General features: G+C 38.0%; 1 protein-coding gene across 4 annotated transcripts in view; it reads right to left on the reverse strand.

The window, feature by feature from the left end:
- The window catches only part of tjap1 (tight junction associated protein 1 (peripheral)), a 136,246-nt gene that overhangs the window by 20,172 nt on the left and 102,304 nt on the right, over positions 1 to 13,770 (reverse strand). For all 4 annotated transcript variants that reach the window (XM_056760123.1, XM_056760122.1, XM_056760121.1 and 1 more), the window contains one exon: positions 9,801 to 9,962. In XM_056760123.1, coding sequence (XP_056616101.1) covers positions 9,801 to 9,962 — 162 coding nt within the window. The remainder of the gene's footprint in view (positions 1 to 9,800; positions 9,963 to 13,770) is intronic.

The following is a 13,770-nucleotide window of genomic DNA, read 5'->3' on the forward strand; positions in this document are numbered from 1 at the left end:
AACTAAAGCAATAGATCCGCCAAATAATACATTCTGTACAATTGTTGTTTCCATTTTAATGCTCCAGTGTGTAATTTTTGAGAGTATATGTTGACAGAAATACATTATAATATAAATTACTATGTCTTCAGATGTGTATAAAGACCTTACATAATGAAGTGTTATGTTTTTATTACCTTAGAATGAACTATTTCTATCTACATAAACCACTGGTCACCTTAAATTGAATTCACCATGTTGTTTCTACAGTGGCCCTAAATGGACAAACTGCTCTACTGATCGCATTTCGTAAATACGTTACCTCCTTTGACAAGAAGTAAAAACGTGAAGACATCTTAGTCCTGTGTCAACCACCATAGTGCTTAGAGGGGTTAGAGAGAATTGTTGGAAATCATCGTAAAAATAAGACTTTGGCTACAATAGGTGATGAATGAATCAGTACTGAATTCACAATACTAGGATTCAGCATGCAGGCACCAAGCCTAAGTAGGAAACATCAATACAAATTGCTTACCAAAGACCATCTTTCCTGCCCAATGCATTATCTCCAACTTCAGCTTTTAGGTTCATGGTGAAAACTTTCATCTCATTCTCGCTTTCATTCTTGCTGATCAATAATGCTTCACTGGCTGGCAGATGAGAAGGGCTTTACAGTCACGCTTCATAACAATTAGAATTTAGCGAGCAGTGCTGATGAAATGTGAATGCCTGCAATAATTACTGCTGCTTTATGATCGCTCTGAATTACAAGCGAGGGGAAAGTCAAACTGAACCACCTCAGAAAAGAAATCCAAATAATTCAACTCTTCAGAAAGAGGAGCTAAATGTGCACTGACTACCAATAAACTAGAAACAGATTAAACAAATGAGTACACAAACAAACAAACATTTACAATGACAACTAGGGCAGCTCTTCCTATGCTTTTCCAACCTCCATCTGCCCCACATAGTCATGCTCCACATGTGATTGGGCTAGACTGTTAGATTGTAGGTCGCAAAGAAATATCAGCACAGGGCATGCTGCACAACCACAAACCAATCAAAATTCAATTATGCAATCATCTTAAGGAAGCTAGCATACAGGTTCTGGTAGTACAGGAAAGGATATGGAGCTGCAAACGGCACACATTTCTGATGGGAGGAATGCTGGGTAATTTAATCTCACTGCCATCTAAAGTCGGAGATGCTTCCTGATTGGAGATTAAGTTGCGTGATTGCAGTCGACAGCAGCAGAGCGGCTTGCTTGCAGAGTATCAGATGGGCAGAAGTAGATCTGTCCACTACAAATCCTCCATTAAATAATCACATGGCACATTCAGATCTGATGATGAAGACTGACGACACATGACCCTTACCTTTTCCAGCAAAAGGTAATATTTCTATCCGCAATGGAATCCAAGAAGGCGCTCTTGAAGGTGAACATGACTAATTCGTAACATCAAGCCACTTACTTGGTATAGACATGTAACAAATTGTTATAGTAAATAAATGTAATTCCTAGTTATAAAACCTAACTTTGTCACCCAACTTTGTTCACCCAACAAAGAACGCATCTACGACAGAGATGAGAGTTTTGAGTGAGACGGAGATAAACTGATCATTACCGTGACACTAATCCCCGAGACAAACACAGCCTGTCTGAGTGCTTGTGCTCATTAAAATCAAACAACCATCTCACTCCACAGCGTTGTCTTTCTGTTCTTTCTGATACTGGTAATGAAAGAGAGATGTTAAACACCAAATATTCCCAGATCTAGTTCTTAATTATCTTGAAAAACCTCAGGTATCTGTCAAACAATACAGACTTATAGACAAACTTCATTTCCTAAAGACAAAAAAAACAGCAGAGCAATGCTTGTTCTGTAAATGTTATGAACTTGGCAATAGTTTAAAGCACATTTTTAAGCACAAAACTAAATATTTGTAGAAAAGACTGCAACCTATTTTATTTACATAGCTTAAATTAAAGTTTAAAAACTTTCAGAGAAATATTGCTGTGATCTATGAGATATGTGAAGCTCTGAATCAAGACCTAATCATGATAGACAACTAGAGATGCACCGATTGCAATTTTCTATGATGATTCTATTTTGATATTATTATAAGTGAAACCTGCCGATTCCGATTTTATATCCACAAACTATAATTGACAGTTTATAAAAAAAACATTAACCTTTCTTCAATACACATTTTTCATATTTTTTTATTATCGTTACATAAATTATTAAAACATTGCAATTTCCCTAAATACAGTTCTACAACCTGCATTAAATTACAGAATCTGCTATTGCCCAAATAATTCTTAAATTGAAGATCTCTGTGACTGAAAATAAGTATAAATAATAAAATATAACTTAAAACTTCTTGTACTCTCACAAAAGTCTAAGATAACAATAAAATAGTAAAATACTTCAACTTTATTCTAGCCTGTTTCTGTTTATGAAACTATCATTTCATAAGAGATGAGATGTAAAATAACTTTCTTTATCTTGGGTCTGTAGTACTAAAAGAAGTGGGTTGATTTTAGCTGCCACTTCAATAAAAAGTTAAAAATCTTATGAGTGAATTCTACTCTAAATATGTATATGTATTTGCCCTTTTTTGTGTTCGTAAAGAACTCATGAGATATACATCACAAATATTGGTTGATTTATACATTTTTTATAGTTTTTATAGTCGTCTTGAATGTCATTTTACCTCAGTGAAATGACAATAGTTTTAACGAAAAAAAATTAATCGGGGTGAATGGAATTTACATTGGTTATACACATACTACTTCAACATGAGTTTAGCATTTGTCAGAGTTTAGCATCACAGTTACCAGGTAGTACATACCCGAAGTAGACGGCGCAACGAAGGTGAACTACTGTCTGGAGAGTCAAAAATTGTCTGTTCACTACATCAGTGGTTCCCAAAGTGGGGGTCGCGTAGTGGGGGGCGGGGGGTCGCGAGATGATTTACAGAAACTTAATAAAAAAAAAAAATTGTATATGTTAAAAAAGGTAGTAATGATGCGAGTATAAATTAAGGATAATTAAAATAAACTGGAAATAAAACTTCCCGACCAATATGACTGGATAAGGTCACCATTTAATGTAACCACGGAAAATAATCTGGCGTCAGATATGGAAGATGTGCTGATAGAACGGTTCGAGTTCTGGGTTTCTGTTGCGCTGGAATATCCACAGTCGTCGAAAGCCGCGTTGGATGTACTCATGCAATTTGGCTCAACGTATTTATGCGAAAAGACATTCTCCGCGCTGATTTACATTAAGAATAAACACAGTTCACGGCTTAACGTGGAACTTGATCTCCGGGTGGCGATCTGCTTTGCTCCGCGCACAGCGCCCATCCATCACATTAGGCGTTTTTTTCTGAATACAAAGTTATTGTTGTATGCGTGTTACCGGCAGCTTGTTCGTATTCTGTCTTTAAGCATTTCACAGTTATGGGATGTATTTATTTTTGTCCATAATTTGTTAATAAAATAGCCTGGCTTAGAGATTGTGTTCCTTTTTGTTTCAGCTCTGTCAGTATGTAACCAAATCGCAAATCCTTACAAGCTGTCGGAGGAAAACACAAGAGGAGAAAGGAGGGGGAGGAGGGGGGGGGGTCGCGGGTCGTCAGCAGTCTAATATTGGGGGTCGTGGTCTGAAAAGTTTGGGAACCCCTGCACTACATGATGTGTGTGCGCGCGCGGAGACTCGCGCAGTCATCAAACTACAAGACTCTATTTCTAAACAGACTATAAAAAATGTAGATCAGATGCCTATTTGCGTTAGTCAACATGTGTCAGGACCCACTCACCTTCGTAATCATACTTTAGATTTAATACTATCTTACGGTATAAATGTGGATGATGTTAAAATCGTTCAGCAGAGTGAAGACATTTCGGGGATTCTTTACGTCTAGGTGGTACTTGAGACTGGAAGAGCTCCTACAGTACATTTACATTTAGTCATTTAGCAGACGCTTTTATCCAAAACAACTTACAAAGAGTTAGGGAGCAACAAGCAATATGTCATACAGGAGCCATAATAGATTAGGTGCCAATACAAATTTACTGGTTTCAACTAAAGCTAGACCACTACCTGTTGAGAGAAAGTTTTTTTTTTTTTTTTAAACCAACTGTATGTAAACTAATTCCGTACAGTTAACCAATTCCACATTGCACAAGGTGCAAAGAGCAAACTTAGTCTTGTCGAGGTTTCCATTGGGAAGCTTCTTAAAAATAAATTTTCCCTGAAGCGAACCCGGCGGCTTCATAGCTGCATCCATGTTGGCACGTCACGTTTGATGTGGTAATTTCACAGTAACGTTTTGTTGTGTTCAGACCAAACGCGAATGGCGCGTCAAGCGCGAGTGATTTACATGTTTAGTCAATGCAAAGACGCGATAGACCTACTTGCGGCGCGAATCGCGTGAATGAAGCCCTGGTCATGAGATGATGAGGCGACATTTTTTTTATTGCGCGATAAGAGTCTCACGTTAACGCAGCACGTTAACGTACGTTAAGCAATACAGCTAACAAAATATTCAGATACTGTTTAAATATGTATTCTGCTTGTTTTGCGTTACTGTATGTGAACGAGTGGCGAGGTTGCGTGTACTAAACGCAATGTGCTTGTGGAGCTTTCAGCGCCAGCGTTTCACTGCACGAGGACACGAAGAAAGTCTGGTTAACTTAAACTCTCTTTGCGGCGTACTGTTAAAATAAAAGTCTATTTGACTTGAGCAACTCTCATTTTACCACACCACCACCCTTGAATGTAAACTGAACTAAATGTGCTAGTAAAATTGTGCTACTTATCATAAAAAATAGAATTTAATAAAAAATATTACTTGCATTTAATTAGCCCTTAAAACAAAAGAAAAAAGAAAATGTACAAGTAAGATACTGGTTTACGAACATAATTGTATATTATACAGGCATCGGTTATACGTATCGGTATCGGCGAGTATGAGAAAAAAAAAACGGTTCTCGTACTCTAAAATGAATATTATCGTTTGTTTAGGATGTAATGTAATGTGTATACACGTTTTAAGGTTAAAAAACGTTTATTTTCCACATACCGTGCATGTTTGTATCTCGTCTTTGCCCCGCCTCTCTGAAACACGCAGATTTTTTACAAAGCTCATTGCTCTGAAAAACGAGGTGTGCTATGATTGGCCAGTTGGTTAGTGCGCAGTGATTGGTTGAATACTAGAGCGTTTCATGGAACCATATTCGGAACATCAGTTTCCAAAGCAATTGTTCTTACAGGTGATAAAATGTCATCGGTACTTCCTTATATCGATTCGAGCCCGAATCTGATACAGAAAATGTAGATGATCAAGCCGATACATCAACTTTGCCAGCGCGACTTGAGCAGGATGTAAAGGATTGGTAAGGTTTTATTAAAAAAATATATGTTAAATAGTAAAAATAGCTTACTGTTTTACCTTTTATATACGACAATAAAGACTAGAGCTGCACGATTCTGGATAAATTGAGGAACCCGATTCTTTTGTTTCAAATAGAGATTGCGATTCTTTTACGATTCTGAATGATGACAAAAGGAAAACATAATTTACTAGAGGTTCTGACGAAAAAATTGTTTATTTAGGTATGTAATATGTACGACTTTGCTTCAAAATTATTACATATTTCATGGTTAACCTACAGTAACTATGGTGAGAAATGTTTAACCACAAATTCCATAAGTAAACTAAAGTAAACTAAACTAAAACTTTTTATGTTATACATTTGCCTGATATCTACAGACCGCTTGAAGGGGTCTTTACAGAAAGACACTACTGATAAACATAATAACGCAGAATTCTCACATGTAAACAGTTTAAAATAACCTGAAAACATGAAATGATGGGCAACTTGACGAAAAGCTCTAATAGCGCAGCTTCTCTATTAGAGTTAAAAGAGTAATAGGCGCTCTTGATGACGTGTTTTACCATAATGATGGATATAAGCGCTCACTTGGATTTGTCCGCACTACAAACTACAATCGTTAGTTTCGTTACTAACATGTCCAGTTAAGATGTGAAGCATAATCAGAACAATGTATCACAATCCTGAAAGACACTCATAAGAACAGTTTTGTTGTCAGGCTGTATTTACTTTATATGTTGGTCTGTTATTTGGTGTGAGATTAATTTGGGCAGTGTAGGAGCTTGTGAACACGTCATATGCTTGTGAGTTGGCAACTCTCTGCATTAATCACAGTAACCTTACTTCTGTTATCATTTGACACAGAAATAATGATAGTGTGTGTTTTTAAAAGACTGTTTGTGACGTCGTTACATACCTTATAATAATAATTTTAACTTCTGCGGCCGCAACAGCAAATATTGAAGCGTTACGATTTTAGTCCGAGGTGTAAGTTAATAGACACACGAGAATTGTTGATTTTCATTAATGAGATCGCATGGGTGTTCGAATCGAGATCACAATCTTTTAACGATTAATTGTGCAGCTCTTATAAAGACTATAAACAAACAACCATAAACATCCTTCAGAGGTTTGTGTGAGCTAGAAACAAGCTTGCATTACAGCAGGGTATGGTAACATAATAAATAACGCGAGTGCGTTGGCCCATCTTGATTAACCAGTGTTACGCCATGTCTCGTCGCGACTCTGCAAAAACAATAAATCCCACTATTAACACAATTTTTTTTGTTTCTAGTTGGAACATTATTACAGATTATTAGGATTTATGTTGTCTTTTTTCCCATTGCGCGCGTTTCTGCATTTGCAGATCACAAACACACGACAAACTCAACCCGTGTTAGTCCGTAGCAAAAGTCTTTTATAATGACAACATACTTACAGGCTGCGAATCTGAAGTCCATGTTATGCGAAGTTGTAATGGTTGGAGTGGCCCCATTTTTTTAACCAAAGCTTTCGTGCATTGCCGGTCTTGATATCTTCCAGGTTCGTGAAGCAATCTTAGGTGCAGTGGGCAGCACAAACTTGAATATTCGGATTGTACTTTTCTGGAATAGTGTTGTGAATAAAATGTAACCATTCATTTTTAGTTGTCTCATCTTTTGGAAGGGCAAACAAAGAGGCTTTCTTTTCACAACGAAAGACGCAGCGTCTCCACGAGATAGCTGCGGCAGCGACGATACAATAAGATTTACAAGTACACCCACCTAACTTTAAATTTGTGCGGTCTTAGTCAAGTCACACCTCGAAATGACGTACATTCATGGCGTGTGGTTTCACAAGGCATTTCAGGCAGGTCTGGTTGAGCAATCGCTTTTAGATAGAATGTTTTTCAACACTTCAATTTTTGCAATTTTACATGTCTAATAGATGCATGGGCAACTTATTACACACCAAAGACACAGAAAAACCCTTATTCGCGCCATTTGACGCCTTTAAAATTTGTATTTTCTCTCTTGCTCTGACGGGATGTGTATAAGTAACCATATGTGGCCGAATTTAAAATGTTTATTTTATTGCTCTAGTGTTTTGTTTATGTACATTTGAAAGAAAAAGTATGTGAACCCTTTGGGCTTACTTGGATTTCTTCATAAATTGGTCATAAAATGTGTTCTGATCTTCATCTAAGTCACAACAATAGAGAAACGCAGTCTGCTTAAACTAATACCGCACAAACATTATACGTTTTCATGTTTTTATTGAACACAACATGTAAACATTCATAGTGCAGGGTGGAAAAAGTATGTGAAACCCTAGACTAATCACTTCTCCAAGAGCTAATTGGAGCCAGGAGTCAGCAAACCTGGGGTCCAATCAATGTGATGAGATTGGATGTGTTGATTAAAGCTGGCCTTGTCCAATAAAAAACACACACCAGTTTTGAGTTTGCTGTTCTGAAGAAGCGTTGTCTGATGTGAACCATGCCTCGCACAAAAGAGCTCTCAGAAGACCTACGATCAAGAATTGTTGACTTACATAAAGCTGGAAAGGGCTACAAAAGTATATCTAAAAGCCTTGATGTCCATGTGTCCACGGTAAGACAGATTGTCTACAAATGGAGAAAGTTCAGCACTGTTGATACACTCCTTAGGCGTGGTCGTCCTGTAAAGATGACTCCAAGAGCACAGCGCAGAATGCTCAATGAAGTGAAGAAGAATCCTAGAGTGTCAGCTAAACACTTACAGAAATCTCTGGCACATGCTAACATTTTTGTTGACAAATCTACAATAAGGAAAACATTAAACAAGAAGGACTTCATTGGAGGACACCGCGGAGAAAGCCACTGCTGTCCAAAAAAAAACATTGCAGCACGTTTGAAGTTTGCAAAAGAGCACCTGGATGTTCCACAGCACTACTGGCAAAACATTCTGTGGACAGATGAAACCAAAATTTAGTAGTTTGGAAAGAACACACAACGCTATGTGTGGAGAACAAAAGGCACAGCACACCAACATCAAAACCTTATCCCAACTGTGAAATATTGTGGAGGGGGCATCATGGTTTGGGGCTGCTTTGCTGCCTCAGGCCCTGGACGGATTACTGTCATCGATGGAAAAATGAATCCCAAAGTTTATCAAGACATTTTGCAGGAAAACTTAAGACCATCTGTCCGCCAACTGAAGCTTAACAGAGGATGGACGATGCAATAGGACAACGACCCAAAGCATAGAAGTAAATCAACAACAGAATGGCTTCAACAGAAGAAAATACGCCTTCTGGAGTGGCCCAGTCAGAGTCCTGACCTCAACCCGATTGAGATGCTGTGGCATGACCTCAAGAGAGCGATTCACACCAGACATCCCAAGAATATTGCTGAACTGAAACACTTTTGTAAAGAGGAATGGTCCAAAATTTCTCCTGACCAGGAAACGTTTGGTTGAGTTTATTGCTGCCAAAGGAGGGTCAACCAGTTATTTAACCCAAAGGTTCACATACTTTTTCAAACCCTGCACTATGAATGTTTACATGTTGTGTTCAATAAAAACATGAAAACGTATAATGTCTGTGCGGTATTAGTTTAAGCAGACTGTGTTTCTCTATTGTTGTGACTTAGATGAAGATCAGAACACATTTTATGACCAATTTATGAAGAATTCCAAGTAAGCCCAAAGGGTTCACATACTTTTTCTTTCAACTGTATATACTGGTTTTAAAATTTATGTTTACCTACTGAGTGACTGGGGATGGAAATTAGTATGTGGGCTAAATTCGGTACAATGCATGATATGGAAACATTAATGTTATAAATGTACATGGTCCCTTTCAAATAAACTTAAATAATAATAATAATAATACTGTTGTATTTGAAATTTGATCATAATCATGAAGCATGTATTGCCCAAACCCATCTACTTGTCCTTCATCCTCTAACACAGCAATCTAAAGGAAATATTCCAGAAAGGTTTAACCACCTCTTTCCTGAAGCGCTGATTTCTAACAGAAGCCTGTTGTCATCTTCCATTCAGAGTTTTACATTATATTAGCCAATAAAAATGAAAGGGATGTTTTTTCAGAAAACTACATCAACATTTAAGTGGCAGATGCAACATTAAAGCCATTAGAAAAAAAATAGTTTGTCGCCTCATTCTCTATGCAGTGCAGAACATAAATCTTCACATTACAAACATCGTGCTGACTACATAAAAAGCATATACGTATGCAAAAGTAATTGTTTAGAAAATTACTCTGAATGTAAATTAAATTAATGTAAAGTTATAAAACAACGATGAAACATTTTAATCTACTGTACAGACAGTTTTGATCTCACAAGGTCAATGTTTTGGTAAATAACCCTTTGGATGTGTACACACAACCCACTACTGACATGTGTGTTTTGGTGTAAGCATTCGCAGCTGACCTTCTGAACTTGTCTCTCATTTTCTCAAGGTCGTCTCTGGTGCGACCCATCTCTGCCTGCATGTAATGCCGACTGGTCTCAAACTCCGTCTCAATCGTCTCCATCTTATGAGTGGTCTGCGACAGGCGGCGACGCAAGTCTTCATTTTGCTGCTGTAGGATCCTGCAAAATTAACAGCAGTGTGATAATTCAGAAAAGTAATGAAAATTATAAAAAAAAATAACTCTTAATCTAGTTAATAAGAAGAAACTAATCTAACAAGATAAAGCTTATCCAATAGAATGTATTTAAAAAAGTTCAGGGGAAAAGCATTTATTGAAGATGCTTATGTAGCATAGCGGTCTTCTAGAATAAACCCAAGGCACAGTCTGTGTGACCAGACTTTATACCTTTGTACCAAATGGCTTTCAGACAATAGACAGATACCTGTGAGGACCTCCTACTGGAGAATTTACAATAGAAAGAATGGAAGGGCAATCAGTTGAATCACACCTTTATAGATATATGTTAATGACAGGTGGGGCGCAAGCATAATGTGATCAGCCGTTTGGTTTACGCCCTTACCTATATAGATGTTAATTACAGGTAAGGCACAGACACTTACAGGTGGGACACAGACACAATCAATGTCAGATGTTGATTACATATGAAAGAATGACAAAAAATCCTTCAATCTTCCATTGATCAATTTTGATCATGCACAAAAAAAACCTTTTGTGAATCATGCACACTTGCTGTATACAGGTGCTTTGCTTATGAAATTTATGGTAGTTAATACTGTTAACACAGACTGTAAAGCCTAGAATTCATAAATTGCTGGTGGTCTGTAAATGACATGGGTTTCATCTCTTCTAGATGTTTTTCAAATTAATTTCATCACTATGAATTTCAGTCTAAGTGAAGTCAAGTGAAGTCAACCCAATCAAAGCTAGGAAAATTAACTTAATTGCTGTTTTTCTAAGTCTCCTACATATTATGTTATCCAACTTGATATTTTGGATATTTCATGCACTATTCTGGAGATATTATGAATGTTGGAAATCACATTCTTCAAATCTTCATTTTTATTGGGTATATAGGAACATATAGGAAAGGCGTTGCCTTTGGCTTCAGCTGTTTTGTCTTTTGTGTGCGCCTTAATCCTTCAGAACAGTGACTTCACTTGGTTAAGTCGAAGAGCTTCTAGAGGTTCTTTAACAAACTGTCCATTCTTTACAGGTGTCCCAGTTGCAGTCACGAATCCTCTCTATCTCCACAGCGGTCCAAAATTATGACAACGGTGTATATGTTTACGTTTTATCTTGGGCTAATTTGCATGCTTCGATCAGAGCCTTAAATTCTGCTTGTTAGGCTAACGTATCTGGAGGCATTGACCCATTTGACAAGCTTCTGGGTAAAAGCTCACCCAGCTATTCTTTCTCCCATCTCACAGGTTGAAGATCCATCTGTGTAAAGGACGAGGGCAGAATTATGTAGAGGTGTCTCTTTGATATGCTGATCTGTTTCCAGAGTGGTGACAATCTCCTCACACTTGTGATTATCTTCATCAGTCTCTAGAGGTACCACAGGTTTCTCCATACCTCAATGTTCTTGTGTCAGTATGGCTGTCATGTATCCATTTCTTTCATTCACAAACATTGTGAAATGTCTTCCAGTGTCAGGTATCCCTATAGCAGGTGCTTCACTCAAGGCCTTTTTCAGTCTCTCAAATAGTTCACAGGCTTCTTCACAAAAGACAATGTTTTCCCTGGAATGTGGATTTCCCCTTAGCAAATCATAAAGAGGTTGTGCAATTTCAGTGTATGAGTCTCCCCCTGTTCTGTTGTAATTGCAGAGTCCTAAAAATGCCCTTCGTTCTTGGACAGTTCTGGGTTGAGGGGTTTCCTTGATTGCCTTTGTCCTGTCTGTGGTTATTGTTCATTTTCCCTAGGATCTTTTCTAAGATTGTTTTGTTACCTTTAGAGGCAAGATAATTCATAAGAGCACTGACATCTTTCTCATGCTCTTGTGCAGTCTTTGACGCGATTAATACATCATCCACATACTGTATGATCTCTGAGGTCACATCTGGCATGTCTGGTGATGTTAAGTGTGTTCTGAGTGCTTGATGGTAGACAGTAGGACTGTTGTGGAAACCTTGTAGAAGACGTTTCCATTGGTATTGTTGCCCTTCAACAGTAAAAGCATGCCAAGGTTGAGATTCAGCTGCCAGGGTCACTGACCAGAAGCCGTTTGCCATATCTAGCACAGTAAACCATTTGTGTTCTGGTTTCAGAGTGATAAAAATGGTTGTAGGGTTAGCAATCAAAGGTGTCAATTTGTCTTTACACTTGTTTGCTTCTCTATAATCCACTGTCAGACTCCATGTGCCATTAGCTTAGGCCAGACTGGGCTGTTAGATGCACTCTGAGTTTTTGTTAGAATGCCATGCTTTTAGAATGCTAGCTGTTGAATCATAGAAAGAATGCCATGGACAGATTCATTACTAATTGGATATTGTTTTGTAGATGGTTGTGGTTTTACAGTGAATGATACAGGAGTCATTTGCAGCAATCCACAGTCATCTTTATCTCGTACCATATACGGTGTTGTAGTAGGTCAGTTTTTTCAAGGCTCCTCAAGTTCCATGTTGCCTTGCCATCCTCAAAGGTCAGTAATGAGTTTAATTTCAGCAGCATCTCAAGCCCCATTAAGGGCTTTGTAATTTCTCCACGCCAGATGCTTGTTACCACTTCATGAGGTCCAATGGACATTGTAATAGGTTCAGTTCTTCTGAGAATGGTATCCCCCCTGCTCCATTTGCGGTGATGTGCTTGTGAGTCATGGAAAGCTTGATTTTGGTATTATTAACAAATGCAGTCTTTAAAGGCATACTAGTATCCTTGTCGAGATCTTCAATGTTATTCAAATCAGCATATTCCATCCAAGTTTGTCTAAAACGTTCTTCAAAATCCAGAAAACTCTCACCTGTCTTTTGGATGCAAGAAGTTATTTTACTCCAGGTAATCTCTGCAGGTTTCAGTTCAAACAAAAAGGTTTTCACAGCATACCATTCTGCCTCAATGTTCTCTTGGGACTCACCAACCCTGGTTTCAACATTTCCACTAATCCTTTTTTGGTCACTGTCCCTCAAGTTTAAATTGAGAATCATTGCTCCATCTAATGGATGTAAGGTGTATATTTTATGTAGGCGCTGAAGGATTTGCTGGTTGTTTATATGCATCTGGTAGCTCCTTTGACCACTTGTCAATTTGTTCTGGTGTAGCTGGTTGGTATATTCTGCAGGGGACATATTTCTTGACCATTTTTTTACGATGCGAGTTCGTCTCTCACCATTTTCCTCATACTCCTCCTCATTGTCGATCTCAATTTCAGTTCTTCTGTTTTTTACAATAACAGGAGCGAGCCTAGCCTTTAAATTGTCCTTTGTGACATGAGCATTTGTGCTGCTGGATGATTTTTGCTCACGGTCATCATGGTTCCCTGCAGAATAATAATTGTCACTTTCTCCAATCAGGTAATGGTGTTGTTGATCCTCTATTTCTCTGAGCTCTTTAAATGGATAGAGTGACTCTAGTTTATTCTTGCTGCTAGGTCGGGTATGGATTTCAGAACAGTTCTCTAATCCCTGTTGGTTAGAAAGCAACTTCAACAACTTGCTGTTCTTATCTCATCTCCTATTTATTTTTTCACTGTTTATTTTTTTAGCTGTTCAGCTAATGCACGAACCTTTGCTTTTTCTGCAGTAATCTCACGTTGTAGTTTGTCTGGCTCACACTTGTGCAGATGTTGTCGAATATGTTTGCACACAATCACAGACCATCCATCTTTTCTGAGGTTTGCCCTTATACGCTGCGTCTTCCCGTAAGCCTTTTTGATGCAAGACAAATCCCATGTTTCACTCTCTGACTACTTAGTAATGTACTTATTGCAGATGTCATTATGGCACTTTCTTGTTCCCAGCCTTTTG

This window comes from Triplophysa dalaica, chromosome 11 (assembly GCF_015846415.1).
Source record: "Triplophysa dalaica isolate WHDGS20190420 chromosome 11, ASM1584641v1, whole genome shotgun sequence".
Taxonomy (NCBI): Eukaryota; Metazoa; Chordata; class Actinopteri; order Cypriniformes; family Nemacheilidae; genus Triplophysa; species Triplophysa dalaica.